General features: G+C 39.3%; 1 protein-coding gene across 6 annotated transcripts in view; it reads right to left on the bottom strand.

Annotated features, from left to right (window-relative positions):
* arhgap9 (Rho GTPase activating protein 9) overlaps positions 1–18032 on the bottom strand; it is a 47132-nt gene that overhangs the window by 8084 nt on the left and 21016 nt on the right. For 4 of the 6 annotated variants that reach the window (XM_044216791.1, XM_044216808.1, XM_044216784.1 and 1 more), the window contains 12 exons: positions 17721–17972; positions 15899–15985; positions 11081–11146; positions 8881–9027; positions 8555–8653; positions 7320–7381; positions 7097–7184; positions 6412–6507; positions 5792–5890; positions 3760–3865; positions 3253–3372; positions 633–731 (listed from right to left, as the gene is read on the bottom strand). In XM_044216791.1, coding sequence (XP_044072726.1) covers positions 633–731; positions 3253–3372; positions 3760–3865; positions 5792–5890; positions 6412–6507; positions 7097–7184; positions 7320–7381; positions 8555–8653; positions 8881–9027; positions 11081–11146; positions 15899–15985; positions 17721–17972 — 1321 coding nt within the window. The remainder of the gene's footprint in view (positions 1–632; positions 732–3252; positions 3373–3759; positions 3866–5791; positions 5891–6411; positions 6508–7096; positions 7185–7319; positions 7382–8554; positions 8654–8880; positions 9028–11080; positions 11147–15898; positions 15986–17720; positions 17973–18032) is intronic. The other 2 variants (XM_044216816.1, XM_044216823.1) reach the window with 1 other exon arrangement.

The following is an 18032-nucleotide window of genomic DNA, read 5'->3' on the forward strand; positions in this document are numbered from 1 at the left end:
GGAGGGAACTCTCTTCCAGGACAGACAAGCTGCCTGACATGCTCGTTAGTATGTATTTGAATTTCTGTAACATAGTATGCTGGAAAAAAAGATTCTTCCTTTTCTACTGCAATAACTATATACTGTAATTAGGAGAATTATCAAAATAATTCCTCTTTCTCTTTTTTTCGGAAGCTATTTCGTCCTAAAAGTTTTTCAGTCTGTCACAGCATTGAAAATAAATGTCTCGATCTGAAACTTCTCCCTAGAAATATTTAATTCATCAAAACCAGGTTTTAAAACCGTTGCCGTGAAAACACAGATTTTTTTCTGTGTGTATTAAATATTTATTTGCAGCATTGTTTCTAAACAGCTTCCAAACAACTTAATTTTCTCTCATTTAGATCTCTCTCTGGCTGGCAGCTGTCATGACTTCCTCTCTGTGCATTTTAGTCCACTCTCTGTCAGGCAATCACAAACATTTTTCAGTCAATTTTTGTTGGATGATTTAAGTCACGGCGCTGAACAGCGTGTGCAGAACTGTTGTCAAGTGACTGATGCTCCAAAGAGGACTGAGGGTGTTTTCTCATGTGTCCGCTTTAAGTTGAGAATCACATTAACAGGAGCCGGCTGTGTGTTTGCAGCGACTGTACCTCTCTTCTCCACAGCTTCAGTACAAAGTCTGACGAAGCGAGGGACGGTGCTCTTCTCTCTCTCACAGAGCATCTCCAGACGACAGCCAAACACCTGATCTGAGGGGTGATGACAGACGGACAAACATACACGCAAACAAACTTTTCATGTCAGTTCAGAAGTTCTTTTTCTCAGATTCTCAGATTTGTCATAAATCTACTGCTTTTTCATTCCAATGACATGCAGAAAATCACATTACGTCTCTTAGTGGAAGAGGATGTAGTTGAGGTTACATACAGTTGTAGTTGTTTTATCCTTGTTAAAATTATGAGGTGCTGGGGCGTCCTGGTCTGAGATGCTGACCATGTTAATGCAACAACCCCCGGTTTGAGTCTGGCCGGGAACCAGAAACCAAATAAAGGCAAAAATTCCAGAAAAAATACTAAAATTAGGAGCTTAGAATATTTTTTTTACTTTAGAATATGGACAAAAAAACCCCCAAGGAACATTTTTCAGAAAGGTTCATAAAAGACAAGTGTTGTAAAGGACTTCTCCTGTCGTGATGAGCTATATCTTGCCATTTAGAGCACTGAGAATTATTCCTCTTTTTCAGGATGCTGCTTTGTACAAAAGCTTTGTCTGCTTTGTGCTAAAGGTCAAGTCTTATGGAAGTTGGTGTGGCTGAATGGTAACTGTTTTATCTATCTGTTTTATTGTTATGAAGAATAAGGCTTTTCAAAAAGACTCATTATAGAAGTGTCATAGAAGTGTGGTAAAAGAGTTCATGGACAGCTGGGTAACCAACATAACATAAACCAACATAAATAAATAATATATTGTTTTTCTTCACTCATTTATTAACATTTTTCCTTTAATTTGTCACCTATTTGTCATTTATTTTGCTTAGAATATGGAAAAACAAAACAAAGGATCGTCTCAGCCTTTAAGAAACATCCATTAAAGTTACAATAGAGTTGTAATCAGCAGACAAGCAGTGTGAAAATCTTTGTCACTTTGGAGAAACTCTTACTAAACAGATGAGGAGGATTGCGACGCACATTCACTAGGGGATGTGGCATCATCGCAGGATAAATGCTGAGATTTCCTGCCAGGCATCACAACTGCAGCTCAGTTAAATGACAAAATATCTTCAACTTCACAACAAAAGTCCAGCGGATAGTTTTAGCTGTGGAAGTGCAGTTCTATAATATTAACAACTGAGCAAAAGAGAACACCCACTTCCGTCATTCACCACTGCACACTGCTGAATAAAGTATAAAGGTGCTAACTAGAACCATATAGGGTTCTTCGGCTTGTATCCATAGAAGAACCCTTTTTAGTTCCTGGTAGAACCATTTATAAAGGTTCCACCTGGAACCCTTTCAGAGGGTTCTAAATAGAGCCATCTGTGAAAGGTTCCACCCAGAACCCCCTATCAGAGGTTCTACATAGAACCCTTCTATGGTGTAATGGTTACACCCAGAACCCTCTCTGGGTGCTTTATCCAGAACCTTTCCACCTTCAAAGGGTGCTAACAAGAACCCACCCAGGGGCTTCTACCAAGAAACCTTTTAAATTCCAAGGGTTTCATCTAGATGAAATGCATACTGTATTTCCTCAAATAGTGACTGGGACTTTTATTTCCCTCAACTGCAGAAGGTAAAAGGCCTTTATTTGAAACAGGCTTGTATTAGAGGCGGGCATTTATTTATAACTCCCTCTATTTGATAAGTGTAATAAGTTATACTGTTGCAGTAGTGTTGTGTCGTTCGCAAACTTTTCATTTAAAAGAACGAATCCGCTGGTGAAACTGAACCGAATCACTTCCTGAAATGATCCTTTCTCAATCAGTTCAGTTGAGCTCTCACTCATCATGTGAGCAAACGTGCAGGGACACACTCAGAGTGAGTGATTCAAGTAATTTGTTCAAGACAGCTAACACACACCTGATTCGGGTTGCTAACATTTAGCTGCAATAATTCAATTCAATATTTTAGTACGAAGCCTCATTTTGATCTGCTCCCATTTGCCCTGTTAAAGTTAGTGCATTACACTGTTAATGTAAACTCAACACCTCCTGTATCAGTTTCAAATTAAAAGCCCTCTAGTGTTTCAGTGGACAGTCCAAGTTCATTGTGAGGTGGTGAGAGACATTACACTCAGCAAATTTGATTATTGCGGTGATGTATTTTTATAATGAAACTAATAAATTTCATATACATTTTAAAATCAAGGTTTGTTGTGTTCTTTATCAGTAATTTATGTGTAGATGTTATAAGTTTGGGTCCCGGGAAGACACTAGATTTCTCTTTTGGGTCTCGAGCTGAAAAAGTTTGGGAACCCCTGGTGTAAGTCGAAATTAATCTGATAATAATTGAGGGGGAGGATCTTTTAACACCCATGCTTTCAACGATCCTTGAAGAACAATTTCTTCCAAAAGGGTTCTTTGGATGTAATGGGTTTTTAATGTAACCCTTAGTCTTATAAAGAACCCTAGAAGAACCCTTTCTTCAAAAAAGGGTTCTTCAGAAGCAAATGGTTCTGGGTATAACCTTAACCCTTCAGGAAGAACCATTTTGAAACCGTTATTTCTAAGAGTGTACTTGCATTGAAATAATGTAAGACAAAAAGAAATCTCACCTTTAATGAGCCCTTTCTCCTGCAGCGCCTGCAGAGGAGGTCTCTTTAGGATCAGCTTCTTCAGCCGGGTCTTCACTCTCTTTCTCTCTGTATTCTCCAGGTTGGATGACGATCGAGGGACTGCAGAGGGAGGAAAGGAGGAGGAGGAAGAGAAGGATGAGGAAGAGGAGGAGGAGGTCAGTGCGGGGCGTTCGGCTGCGGGGCAGCACAGCAGATGAGAGGGGATAGTGGTGAGGATGAAAAGCGGGAGGGCGGGGCGGCGGCGGAGGTGTGACAGGACTGACGGGGGGATTATTTGCCATGGGGGCTGTGTGAAAATATAAGTGGGCTGGATGGAGGAGAGGATGGAGGAGAGGATGGAGGGATGTGAGAAGCCTGTGTGGAAGTTTAGAGAAAAAGAGTGATGATGATGGAGTGAGAAGCCGTGCCTGCGGCAACGGTTTTATGTGAAGGGCTGTGTGCAGGAAGGAGGTCAGAAAGGAGAGGCATCATGTGGTGATGACTTACGTGACGTTCTCCTCTCATCCTCGTCTCCACTGTGGTCCAGCATCTCCACGCTGCCTGCTCGTCTCAGAGAGTACAGAAGGACGTTGTCTAATGGGTTTTCACGATCCTGGAAGGCAGGCAGAGTTTAGTTCAGTTCTGTTTCAGTTTTTTCACAAAAACAGTTAAAATACAAGTACAATCATATAAGACAGAGGAGATATGTGAAATGAGACACCCCGATAAGCTATCTGAATAGGGGCCCAGACACTAAGAAGATAGTATTTAAAATATATGTTTACTAACATGTTGTCTAGATTTGAAAGAGTGCATGTATTATACAGTAACACTTACAACCTATCAACCAACCAAAAAAAAAAAACACACACAAAAAAAAAGAAGTGCTAGTGAAATATTGCTGATTGTGTTAACTGCATCGTATACAAACATTACACCACATACTGTTTAAAGCATCTATTCAAACTGGCTTTTCAGAAGTCCAACAGAGTAAAAGACTGAAAAAAGGAGAGTAACTTGTGTAGGAAACTAAAATTATGCTTTTATTTAGAGATTTTTTATATTGATATATGAGAGTTTAAAATGCCTACACCTGATTACAATAAATGGGCTGATTAGATTTTTCATAAGAATCCCTTTAAAATGGTTATTAAACCCACAATTAAAAAAAAAAGTTTTTGGTCACTTGGTGGCAGCGGTAAAGACAGCTTTGACATATTGTCAAATATAAGTTAACAAACAGTTGCTTATTTACACATCCAGCAGACACGGGGCAATATTAGCATTCATTGGGAGTCATGTTTCTGGCCACCTGTATATATATAAGTCCAATACTCACTCTCCTTTTAGCTTTGTTTTGGTCTCCACCAACTCCTGAGGGAAATGTCTGGCTCTTTAGCTGCTAAATGTTCCACTATGTTCACCAGCTAGCTAAAACGCTATAATGTAGCGCTGAGGGGAACTGCAGAGTTAGGTGATAATTCTCTGTGGGCTCATCACTACAAGCGACCCCTTTCACATTACACAAACTCATGTGATACACAGTTAATGTATCAAAATTAACTGCTAATACTGACTAGTGCTCCTTTAACATAAACACAAAACAAAAACATTTGTGATAAGTATCCCTTCAATTTGGTAATTAAATATTTGTAACCAAGGTATGTACTGAGCGGGACATACAGATTCAGAAATGTCAACAGTGATCTCTAGTGGACAAACTATGTAATGGTGACTACGTCAAATATATCTTTGCATATTTTTTGCAGATTTTGCATTTCTGTTGAACAATTTCTTGATACTTACTGGCCATCATATACACCTATACAGATATGCTTCTAATGATAAAACTGTCTAATAATATCAGCCATGCAGATATATCTGTAGGGCTCTACTTTAGTCACTCACCAGATACTGTATTGCACAAACTTCTGATCTTGAGTAACCAACCAAGTAACCGAAAATATTAAGTCTAAGCTAGGATTTTTCTAAATTTTAAAAGTTAATTTTCTATAACTCTACATTTCTAAACCAGGCCCAACAACTGTATCAGAAATGATCATGGTTACTTAAACACAGCCTATTAAAGTCAACAATTATAACGTGTCCAGTTATACAACATCCACATCACTTCCTTTCATATTCATGCTATATAAATCAGTTGTGTAAATAGTTTTCTTAACAGTCATGTCAAAATCTGAGTATGTATCCTGTGAAGCACTTTTACACGTTTCATACACATGAAAGGCAATTCTGAGGTCTTTACATTAAATGTGAAATTTATATAAATAATATAGACACATTTAAACCAAATCTAAAAGAAAACAAAAAGATAAAAATACAAAGAACAAGACAGGAAGGAGTTTAAGGATGTGGATAACTGTGTGTTTAGGATTCAGTAAAAGGCAGTGGAGAACATAAAGCTTATATACTGAGGGTATGACACTATTTTGATCCTAAGGGAAAACATTTTACTGCTAACAAAGAAGTGGTACATTGAAAGTACAACTATGTGTGAGTTGTGTGTTTTGTGTCTCACCAGCCTGTCGATGACGTTCTGGATGGTGCTGTACCACTCTTTGATCAGAGAGTCTGTCTCTGACTGCAGCAGGAACTCGTTGCCTGTCACTGTCCTCAGCTACAACACGCACATTTACAAACCACATCAATGTGTGATGAACTCTCCCCAAAGCTCCCCAATAAGGGTTTTAAGTACACATTTTGTTCTTGTTTCACATGCGTCCATCAACTAGCTTCAACAAAAGTTGTCACGTGTTGAGCTCACTCATCTGGACATTAATTGATTTTAAAGGCAGTAAAGCAGTCAAGCTTAATCTGCCACATTTCACTGGAAAATGTATTTTTACTGCTTCCTCTTCCTCACTGAGGGTCACTGTAGAGTGACCAGGTGAAAAAAAGCTTCCCACTCTCACTTCCCTCACTGACCTTTTGCTGACAGATTTACTGCTTATCAGTTATCACATTGTCCTCACTGTACATCAGCTAACACCATTTAAACACAGTTTATGCTCACTTCTAAAGCATGTGAGCTTTTAACAGTTTCTTACATTTTTCAAGATTGAGAGCGTTTGAGGATTTTCAAAGGATATCTTGAGATTTTGATCTAGGTTTTCTGATTGTTTTCCACTTGTTTCTTACCTTGAAGACGTTCTTCTTGCTGGACAGCTCGTTGGCCCAGTGCAGCTGTGCTCCTCTTAAATCCACACTGCTCTCAGGGCGACTGTTTCCTGGTTTCTGTTTTCAACAGGTAAACACACAAGAAAATCACGTTTTGTTCTATTTTCTCAATACTTGACCCATATATGAATTAACCCATATATGTTTCTAAAAATTGAGTTTGGGTGTTTTTTGCTGCACAGAATTTGTGGGCAATTATGAGCAACTTTCACACACAACACCTGCAACAGGTTTGTGTGATCTGTTTTATAATCAAAAGAGTTGATGTTTATAACCTTTCACTGCAAGGTCCCATGAAGAGAAAGTGAAAAACATACAGAAATGTGTGCAAAATAGTGAACAGACATATCCAGCTGTATGGTCACCTTTTGGGTTTGTTAAAAGCTACTGATCTTTGTGCAAGAGTCAGCTGACCTCACAATGTTTAATTCTAAAATGAGAAAATCCACCATGCAGGAAAAAACTGACATCTGCACTTAGAAAATGACTCACATAAGTTAACTGAGGATTTTGAAATCAAGAAATTTGCTTCATGTAATGATTTATTTTTTATTATATATTGGGAAAAAAAAACCCTAATTTATATTTTTGCAAAGACGTTACCTGGATTAAAATCATTAAACACAGAGTTTGTCTGAGCTCTTACCCAGCTGGAAGGTGTCTGTGATTTAGGATCTTTAAAGAAAACCAGACTGTTCCCGACCAACACCACCCAGGAAGGGCTCCAATTTTTCCTGCAACATACGTGTACTGCTCAGATGGGATTCAGAACAGAAAATTATACTTGCCTTCATTTATTCAAACACTATATTCATACAAACAGATGCAATCTGTTTTTTTGTCTTTAATGGGAGCAGCCTCAGTCTCACCTCAGTTTCCGGCCTCCCTCTGCGATCTTTGTCTTGTTCAAGAGGCCGGCTTTCTCCAACTCCTGAGAACACATTAAAAGGGTTTAAAGTGCATTCAAATCTGCAATATTCAAGCACTAATATTTATATTGTCACACTGATGTTATCACTCAGTAGGCAAGGATGGTTTGAATAATACGAGTATGTGCAAACAAGTTGAAATGTTAACAATAAAGTACAGCAAGGGCTTTTCCTCTGTGTAATATACTGCATCCTGAGCGAACCCATTTAACTTGAATGTTGCATCATTCAAAAAATAGCAGGAGGGGAGTTGCTCTAAAGTCTCCCACTGCGGTATGGCCCCGTTTAAGGTGCAAGAGAACAGAACTAATACTAACTATGAAGTTGAGTACTGTATATAAAGAAAGTGTGGAACAAACTGATGAAAATAAGGGATGAAGACAATGTTAAAGAGAGAACAAAGAAAGAGGAAAGCTAGCTGTATTTAGTTTATTCTATTTGCATAGGTAGAGATATCCACGTTGAGTCAAGCTCAAATAACAGAAAAAAAGGGCAATGTTTTTTGCCAGATACAATTATGGTGGACAGAATTTTCTTTTAACTTCCAAATATAATCTATTCAAAGTGATGTCTGTACCGGCATCATTTTTTTCTGTAAAGAATACAATGCACTTTTACTGGTGTGGCGACACGTGCAGCAAGGGACAGCTGCAGACACCTCACAACATCTGCAAATAACGAACTGACAAACTCATAGCATACTTACAACATTTCTCTTGGCCTGTCACTATTTGGAAAAATCCCATGAATACTATTTTGTCAGAACTGGATTTTACAAATATCTGTGTTCATTTGTATAAGAAATGCGCAGAAAATGTTAATGCCGGATTTAAAGAAACTGTCCATGTTGTTTTTCCTCAGGAAACTAAAGTCCTACAAGCTCGGTAGAAGAGTTACCACAGCTGCCAGAGCTGTAAGTCCACTGCTTTGTATTTTGCTGTTGTATGTTGGGGTAACAGCATTTGATTAATGGATGAATGATTTATTTGAAAAGGTTTTAGAGGAGAGTTCAAAACATTTTTCATTTTGAAGTTTAAACACTATCTGTATGGTGGTTTTAGTAGTTTAAAAAGAGTGTTGAGTAATCGGTTACGGATGCTGTGGAGATATTGTGTGCCCATTGTCTATTTATATATAATATTTAATAGTTTTTTCCCCCATAATAGTTTTCTCACCGGTGTGCAGCCATCGCTGTCTGGAGAGCTCTCGGGAGACGGAGGCTCCACGACGATGTTGGTCACATTACAGGTATAATCTTTGCACTGCTGGACCAGCTGAAAGACAGGAAGTGGGCATCATCAGCTGTGTTCATTTGTCTGTATGTGTACATCTGCATATGTTCAGTGCTTTTGTATGATAACGTGCTATACAAATAAACTTGAATTGAATTTTGTGTAAAAACTGTCTGTTGAAGTTCTGCATTTCCTCTTCCCTCTGCGTGTCTGTGAATACTATACGCACAGTTTATGACCTTGTGTCTATGTGCTTTGGAGGTGAATACCTTGCCGTTCTCAGGCAGGACCATAGATTGGGAGTGGCTGAGCTGCTGCTTGACATCATGCGGGGGACCAGAGTTATGGAACTGGGCTTTGGCACTGCTGAACGGCATCGTGCTAAGGGTGTCAGAGGAGGCGGCACGCTGCATGCTCTTCACAGGGTTTAAAGGTCAGGGTCAAATGTTTGGGTCAGTGGTGAAAGGTGGAAAAGACAAACAAGGGAAAGGGCAATCACTGATTTAATAAATACAATATACTCCCATTATATTTTTACATTTGTAGATCTTGTTTAAAGCTGATGTTTGCTTTCTTCTGAGTAATTCTATTGAGACTATAGGGGGACCTTTTTCTTTATATTATATTTACTGTATATTTTAGTATTTAGCTGATGCTCTTGCCTAGAGCAACCTTGAATGAGTGCAGCAGTACAATGAGCATAAATTCCTAAACAATTAAAATCACAAACAAGAAACAGTAAGGAGCAACAGAAAGGTCAGGGCCTTTTCAAAAATTAAGCATGCAGTTTCTCCCCTAACTTCTTCATTTCCTATATGAGCTACCATTGGTAACAACCTTTATGGGAGATCAATTTACTTTGCACTTTAAATAGAATTCATGCAAAGAAGCAACATAATCAAACCCTTTGATTTGCACTATAAGTTTGGTTTTGATTTTGTACAGTGAAGGATTACCATACATAATTACTGACACCACAAGCAGTAATTTGTCTACAGTAAGATAAGGACCTTTACTCACTAGCGGGACTTTTTTCGCATTGCTTCATTTTGCTACAGTGGATGGATTTGTTATTCACAGATGATATCTTTGTTTCTCTTAATGATTGACAGCAGAGTCGATAAAATGTCTAAAATAATTAGTTTAGATTAGCAAGTGCCACAATCAGGGCACTGAATGCTGGCTTGCAAATCATTCTCATATGGGTTTAAATGTCACCTCACTCACTTTGGCCAATAGTCAAGCACACTTCCTCAGCATCGGCGCTTCAACAGGTTTTCTTTGTCTGCTCTCAGTTCTCTCAGTAGATATCACACGGTGGTAGCCACCATGTCTGATGCCACGTCAGATCAATTCTGAATTAAGCTGCAAGTATTTTAAACAATTCCTCTTTGGGGAAGAACAGCAATGCAGCAGCAGTGAATATGAACAGAAGCATTCTGGCTCTCTGAGAAACAATACTGATCATGAGCATGTGTGCCTATCCTGAGGATACACTGGAGCAAACTGCAGTTTGTTCAAATTGTTTTACTTCACTTCACAGCAAGAGCTGAGAGTCAGAGACACAGCAATGCATGTACATGCATCTGTTCTTTACATGCAAAATATTTATGCTTACAATCCCATGCATGTACATTTGCATGTGTGAATGATTGCACACAAATGAACAAATTCACACAACTTCAACTTTTCATGCAGCAACAGCCATAATTAAGTACCTTTCCCAATCCCTGTAACCCAGTTTCAACAATCAGACTAAATATCCCTCCTAATGTTTGCCATCTTTTCATGCAAGGAGGATTAGCACTAAGAGCCAAATCTGCTCCTTTGCTAAGAGGAGGCCTTTAAAGGGGCTTTAAACCAAGTGCACCCACACCCCACTGTGATGCAACATGTTGCAGTAAGAACTGCTTGGGTAACAGCCTTTCTCTTTACACCATGAGTTGCTATTTCACCACCTTAATATGCATAAATGCTGATCTCTGAGAATCTAAAGAGCATAGCTGGCATTACTTTAATGTATTCTACAGTAATACAGTGGAGATGCAGCTTTTGCAAATCTAACGACTCGAGTTCATTGATTTTCATGAGGAAAATACCCTCCATCAGAAGCCTTTCAAGGGCTGAAAAAACACTAAGGATTACCTTCCCAGTCAGGCATATGAACAAGAATAACAAGGAAAGAGTTGTCAGCTAAACGCTTTTAAAAGAAGAATAGGCAATCCAAATAATCTATAAGTATTTATGTACAGACATACAATTAATGGTTCTGATGGTAGATAAGTGACAAAGTCAAGATGGCATACTATGCCACCATAATAGTATGACGTCCTGCTGTGTAGGGAGAATATGTAAAACGTGGCACTTGTCTTCTGCTTTACTCTTTGACGGGTGTTTTTTTACAAGGTGAAAGTCAAGGTGAAATGCATTAGGTGCCCTCTGGCTATGAAAGAGTGTAGCAGGTTTTACCTGTTTCATCTGCCAGCAACCGTCAGTATTCTGCTGGTGGCTCCCGAAGAGGAAATCAGGTGGCAGCTAGAGAGAAAGAAGACAGAGATAGAGAGACAGTAAGACAGGGAGACAAAGACAGGAAACACAGATGAACAGATGCTATTTATATTTCCTTTTAATTTAAAACATAATTCCACTTCATTTTCTGTATTATTGACCTGCAAAAAAAAAATAAAAAATCAAAGAATGTTTCACTTTCAGCCTTTCTGTGTCACTGTTTGTGCAACAAAATTTTTTTAGCCCAAAATAGCAGCAATTTGGGTACATTTCACACCAACGTGTAAAAAACAGGATGCTGAAAAATGTGTTCAGTTAAGATCAGCAACGAAGGCCGGGCTAACGGTCACGCCAACACTGAAACTACTCCTCTGTCCTGGTTACATCCTGCCAGCTAAAAATTGCTCTTTGATTCGCTACCACAGCACAGAGGTACACAGAAAGACACACATACGCACACTTGTGCTCATATTCAACTGAAGTTAATGAGAGGCGGTTACTGCCATTACTCAGTAAGACGGAAACACACACTGCATAGTACTTGTTTGACTCAAGCATGCTGATTTTTAGTTATTGAACTGAATCACACACACATAAATACAGTCATATCAGATTGTTGAGAAAAAGACAAAGTCAGTACCAACACCTCTGACAATAAGAAGCCAAATGAGTGAACTATATTTCACTTACTTTACTTACTATATTTCACATATGCTGCCAGAAATTACACACCAATATTGAGATAGAATGAAAAAAACAGCACAATTCAGTAAATACGATTGTGTAAGAAATTAAAATGAACTTACAGCATAGGTGCTCATTATCACAGATCACCCAGTTATACAATCCAGCCCACTCTTGTTTCTGAGAGCTTTTGTTCTGTCGTGTTTCAGTCGTCCTTAGTCGATTCATGTCATGACACTTTTTTGCCGGAGTGTCATAATATAAAAAACATTCATCTCGCCCTCCTGTCCTGCATGCATCTACTTCCCCATTCTAGAGGGAAGCTGACTTTATCAGCTGCTAAAATCAGTCTCATGTAAAGCAGCTCAGAATAATCACACCAGAACTTTGCAAACATTGCCATTGCAACAGCTTTTGTTTGCAAGTGTGTACGCAAAGACAATGGGGATGCTTTACTTCAGTAAAAGTAACAAGTTCAGGTTTAGCCTTTACTTACTACAAAAATAAAATTACTCACAATGAATAATCACACCTTTTATGCTGTAAGATTGTTATATTACTGGATTGCTATTACTGAGAGGCTCATCTTTAGTATATTTATTCTCCACAAGACACACCTCCCACCAACATGAGTCAGTGTTAACACCTTAATAACACCTGCTGCTGTTGAGAGTGTGTGGAAACTAGTGAGCAAGCGAGCAGAGATGTTAAAATAGACAGCTAAAAGTAAAGGATAATGGTAGAAATGTCCAGCATCTGCCACTCCAAATAGTAGTAGTACAAATGCAAACTTCACCAATCCTACATAAAAAAAGAGAAAAAGCCTACAGATCGACAATTCCAGGATCACTATGTCTTGTATGAAAAGATATTGTAACAATATCCACTTTTATATAATTAATAGTTTCAAATAATACAGGTACAAGTACAGATAATGTACTAGTACCTCAAAATTGTATTTAAGCATAGTAGGTGAGTAAATGTACTTATTCACTTTCGACAACTGCACATACATGAGCTTAAAAAGGACCAGGAAGTGGTAAAGGTTAATGTTTTTTAAAAATAGAAATCTAGACTAGAGAACGCTGTCTGCGAACAAGTAATATGCATCACTCAGGTTTTAACACCTGGGTGGGTCATTGACTTGTGTGGCATGCAGTATGCATTATACATCATTGGTGAAGTTTCTGTTTGGCAATATATGTACCACAGAATAAAACGTGACACATGTAGGTCAACAGAACGCATTTCAAACCGACTTGATTGGGGAATCACTGCTTTGATCATGTGGGTATTTTTTTTGATGAGCAACATTAAATTTGAAACAATGACGAAACACTGAGGCAATGCAACCTTGAGATGCAAAATGCTTATCCCTAACAATCTGGATCATGCAGCTTGCGTCGCTTTACTGCGTAGATGTCGTCATTGATACGGTGGAAAGGTCTATTTCAATCACTGACGGCTGTTTCCCTAATTCCGTAAAACCTTTACGTCTTAAACAACAGACGTACTTTCTCACTTGGAGCGACAAACACTCTCTTGTAAACTCAAGTTTACGAAACAGGTGAAATGAACGAAACAGTGAAAGTTTGACTATGACGGCATCTGTGAGGTCAGGGAGGGGTTTAAGGCTGATGAGACGTTTCAGTGAGTGGTTTAAATTTAGCAAATGTTTTGTAATGTTTTGGATTTAAAAGAGTCCTCTGTCTCCCTCTGTGTGGCTCTAATGGGTTCTGCTCATCTGCATCAGATCAAGAGGCATTACCTTGTTATTCCCTTCAGGGATTAGCCCAACAAAAACACCATTTGAGAGGAAGTGTGCGTCGGGGGACAGTTAATAAATAAATAAATAAATAAATAAGGCAGCAAGTCAGTCAGTAAACAATGGGGCAACTAGAAAGATGTAATCCCCTTTTTAATTTGGCCCCTGCTCAGCATTTCTCCCTGCTTTAATCTGGAACGCAGTCCTGGTTTGAACACTGTGTGCACTCTGGGTAACAGACAGATGCTGACATTAGATTCGTATGTATAGAAATGGGCAGGGGGATGTGTTTTTTGTCTCACTGTGGTTTGTTCTCTCTGTGTTTACAGATGCCATAGCACAGCTGTTTGCACTTAGAAAAGGTTACCTAATAATAATTATTTTAATACTCTATAATTATTTACATTACAGGACGGAGCAATAGGTTAAGAATATAAAACTTTCTTGACGGTTCTGAAAAACCAAATGAATGATCATAAAAAACTAAACTGACTAATTACTGTACTAATTACTAGAAACTTACTTGTGACAAGGATTACTGAATAAAAGTTAAAGCACAAAGCTAATGTGTGGGAAGATTTAGAAATGCATACATATATAAATTAGCAAATGAATGAATAAAACTAGAAAATTTGATCACACCAATTTTAGCTTCCCTTCGCTGGCTCCCTATCCATGTCAGATCAGACTTTAAGGTGCTTCTAATAACTTACAAAATTGTAAATGGGAAAGCCTCTTCATACCTGTCTGACCTCCTTAAACCTTATATCCCTACCATGCTCTCCACTCTCTGAATACAGGCCTCTTGTTTGGCTGGAGGGCCTTTTCCTATCGTGTCCCCTTCCTCTGGAATAACCTCCTTGTTGACATTAGACAGTGTGACTCTGTTGGGGCCTTTAAATCCAAACTTAAAACTCATCTTTTTGCCTTAACCTTCGGTTAGCGCCTTACCTTGTACCTGTTAACATTACCCTTTCGGCAGGTCGGCCTCAGTCTTAATGAATCTATTAAGCCTAGTACTTATAGTCTATGTTTGTCCTGAATACTGTTAACTTTCAGAAAACCACTGCATCTCTGTAACACTCTGCTGTTTCTGTCCCACAAGCACAGCTGTGTGCCTACATCTCTTTCTCTCTCTCTCTCTCTAGTTTCTCCTCCGTGTCATCTCTTTTCACTCAGGTTTCTCTGTGCTGGACCATCAGCCGTCCTGGGATCGCTGTCTCTCTACTGGCTGTCGGTGCTTCTCTCCAGATGTTTTGCATCTGGATCTTCAGGAGATTCAGCCTCGCCTCTTGTCTCTCTCTCCCCCCTCTGTGTGTGTCTGTTCCCTTCTCCTACCTGTGTGAATGGTGTGCTTGAGTTTGCCTCTTGTGTGTTGGTGTAGTCTGCCCTTTTCCAGGTCTCCATGGTGGAGAGGACGTCCTGTGGCTCAGGTCCCGTCTGTTCGACGACACCTGAAGTTGCTCGACGTCCTCCCAGATCCATTCTTCATATATGTTGCAATCTATTCATAACTTTGTCATCATGATTGTCCATACTGTAATTTTATTATGTATATTATCTATTGCATGTCTGTCCGTCCAGGGAGAGGGATCCCTCCTCTGTTGCTCTTCCTGAGGTTTCTTCCATTTTTTCCCTGTTAAAAGGGTTGTTTGGGGGAGTTTTTCTTCATCTGAATCGAGGGTCTAAAGACACAGGGTATCGTATGCTGTACAGATTGTAAAGCCCCTTGAGGCAAATTTGTGACTTGTGATATTGGGCTAGATAAATAAAATTGACTTGACTTGAAAGGAAATCTCCATCCTCAGAAACTCCTGTGTGGTTAGAGACAATCAGTCTGTGTTGTGATAAGTGTGTGTGATATTCAGTGGGATACCCTTCCTAGAAGTTTCTTTTTATCGCACTTTAAAGACAACACAGGTGATTGACAGCGCAGAGGTTAAGCACAAAAGAAAGAACAAGGAAAAAAGAATACATTCAAAAGTTCAAGAAGAGGCGCTTTTCTTGGGTGTGCACGTGTTGCTCTCTGTGGTTAGTTACATGAGGGGGTGGAGAAAACAACAATATTAGCAGAGCGAGAATTTATCCAATTAAGTCCTGTCTCATCGTTATGCGTGTGTGTAACTACTGTCATTCATTTTGTCACTATAGTCAAGGTCAAACCTCATCCTGATCTCATCATCCCTAAAACTCACATATCCTGTGATTACCGGCATGAAAGCTGTTCCAATTACAAATGTAGGTACAGTAATTCAGAATCTAGTTGTTAAATCAAAATGTCATCAGGGAGGCTGAATGTTACTACTTCTTTAGAAGTACAGTAGTCTTACCCTTTTCATAGTTCCATTGCCAGCTTCAGCAAGTGGTAGCGACAGATTGGTTTCTCTGGGTAACATCTGAGGTTGTTCTGGACTGGCCTGTAAGACAATCAGAAGAAAAAAAAACAGATTGTGAAACAGAAAAGGTCTTAGATACATTATTAGCTCAACAACATTATATCAAGGCAGTATTTACTAAAGGACTATTGTTAGAATGCACTATATTGTAAGTTTGTGTTATTTTGTCAAATTTCTGTAGATTCAGTTAGTTACTCTCCAGAATTAAAGCTGTCTGTTGATATTAATAACCTTTGGTCACTTACTGTGCAATATTCATATATTCTCCAAGTGATCAAGGAATAGTTCTAAAGCTGGCAAATAATGCACGCTTAACAACTAGCCTGGCTCTCTCCTTAAGGTAACAAAATCTGCCTACCAGCACGTCTGAGCACTGATTTACGGTGGGTTATGTACCAGACTATTTCTTGGCTGAGGGTAAGTAGCATCCTGGAGTCTCCGCTCGTTGCCTGGCAACTGCTCAGTGCCACAACCGCCCATAAAAGTGATAACTGTCGTGTTTACACTTCTGTTTATATACGGGTTAAACAAATGAGATACAACATGTTAATCAGTGAACTTTAGAGGTGATGGTAGGCAGATTTTGTTACCTTTGGACATAGCCAGGCTAGTGGTTTCCTTCTGTTTACAGTCTTTGTGCTAAACTAAGCTAACCGGCCCGTGGCTGTAGCCGTATATTTAATGGACAGATATGAGAGTGGTATCAATCTTCTCATCTAACTCTCAGCAAGAAAGCAGATAAGCATATTTCTCAAAATGTCAGCCTTTACAGCTGTCTGTCCATATCAAAGACCTTGCCCATTTACTATGTAATATTCAGCAACTCTCCAAGTGTTAAGTTCAATGTGACCCTATGCCAATTTGAGAATATAGAGAGTAACTGTCACTCAAACTCATATATGAGTCTCCCCACGTGCACTAGACTTCAGCTTCCAGTTGTGGAAACCTGTCCTGTGATCACTGTGTGTGCAACCCTCTCTGCATCAGAAAATATGCAAGCCAGGGTGTTCTCTTTTAGGTCTTATGAAGTTCTTTGGCTGAAAAGGTCCCTTTTAGTGCTGATACAGTCAAACTTTGTGAGCATATAAATGAGCAGACTCTTTTACTCTACATCCTGACCCTTTTCTATCCTCTCCTTTGAGAAAAGAAGCTTTCATCCAGCTCTGAAATTGCCCACCTTTTCAAATTCAAAAATACATATTTTTCCTCTTACCTGTAGTGCTATTTATCCATCTAGATTGTTTTGGTGGGAGTTCAGGCCAAAGAGATGTCTGCATGTTTTGAATATAATGAAATGACCCGGTTACTCAAGATAATCCACAGACCTTGTTGTGAGCAGTTTCATGTGGGAACTATCGGTAGAAAGAAAATAGTTCCTAAACGAAACTGCTCACAACAAGGTCTGTGAATTATCTTGAGTAACTGGGTCATGATTTCTGGAAAGAGACATTGCTGTTGAGTTATTCAAACATTTTTTTTTTTGCCGCTTTGAGCACCACAAGCCCTGTAGTCCCATTATATTTAAAAAATGCAGACATCTCTATGGACGATATCTCCAAAACTTGGCATCTCACACCAAAACAATCTAGATGGATAAATAGCACTACAGGTAGGAATAGCACTACAAGAGGAAAAATAAGTATTTTTGATTTTGGGGTGAACTGTCCCTTTGAAGCAATTTCAGTGAAAGAAAAGAAAATGGATTCAGGTGAAATAACATACAGTAAATGAACACCGGCTGTGTTGGGTGCTTTACCTTGTTGGCAGTGCGTACCCGGGCCCTGCGAGGGGGTTTCCAGGACCTCTCCTTGGTGATGCTGTTGATGTAGTAGCTTCTACTTGTGGATGGGTCCAAGTACTGCTCCCACAAGTCTTTGATCTGAAGAGGCTTCTGACCTGGGGCAGGGCTAGGCGGCTCCGGCTGCGACAGACGTTTCTCTGGCTGCATTTCATTGTAAAGAGGGGAGTCCTGCCAGGACAGCTGGGACAGATAGGACTCTGCTGGGACCTTGTAGGCAGAAAGAGTAAAGGGGGAAAAGATAAAGAAAGAGAGGGAGAGAGGAAAAGA

The sequence above is a fragment of the Siniperca chuatsi genome, linkage group LG2, assembly GCF_020085105.1.
Source record: "Siniperca chuatsi isolate FFG_IHB_CAS linkage group LG2, ASM2008510v1, whole genome shotgun sequence".
NCBI classification, from domain to species: domain Eukaryota; kingdom Metazoa; phylum Chordata; class Actinopteri; order Centrarchiformes; family Sinipercidae; genus Siniperca; species Siniperca chuatsi.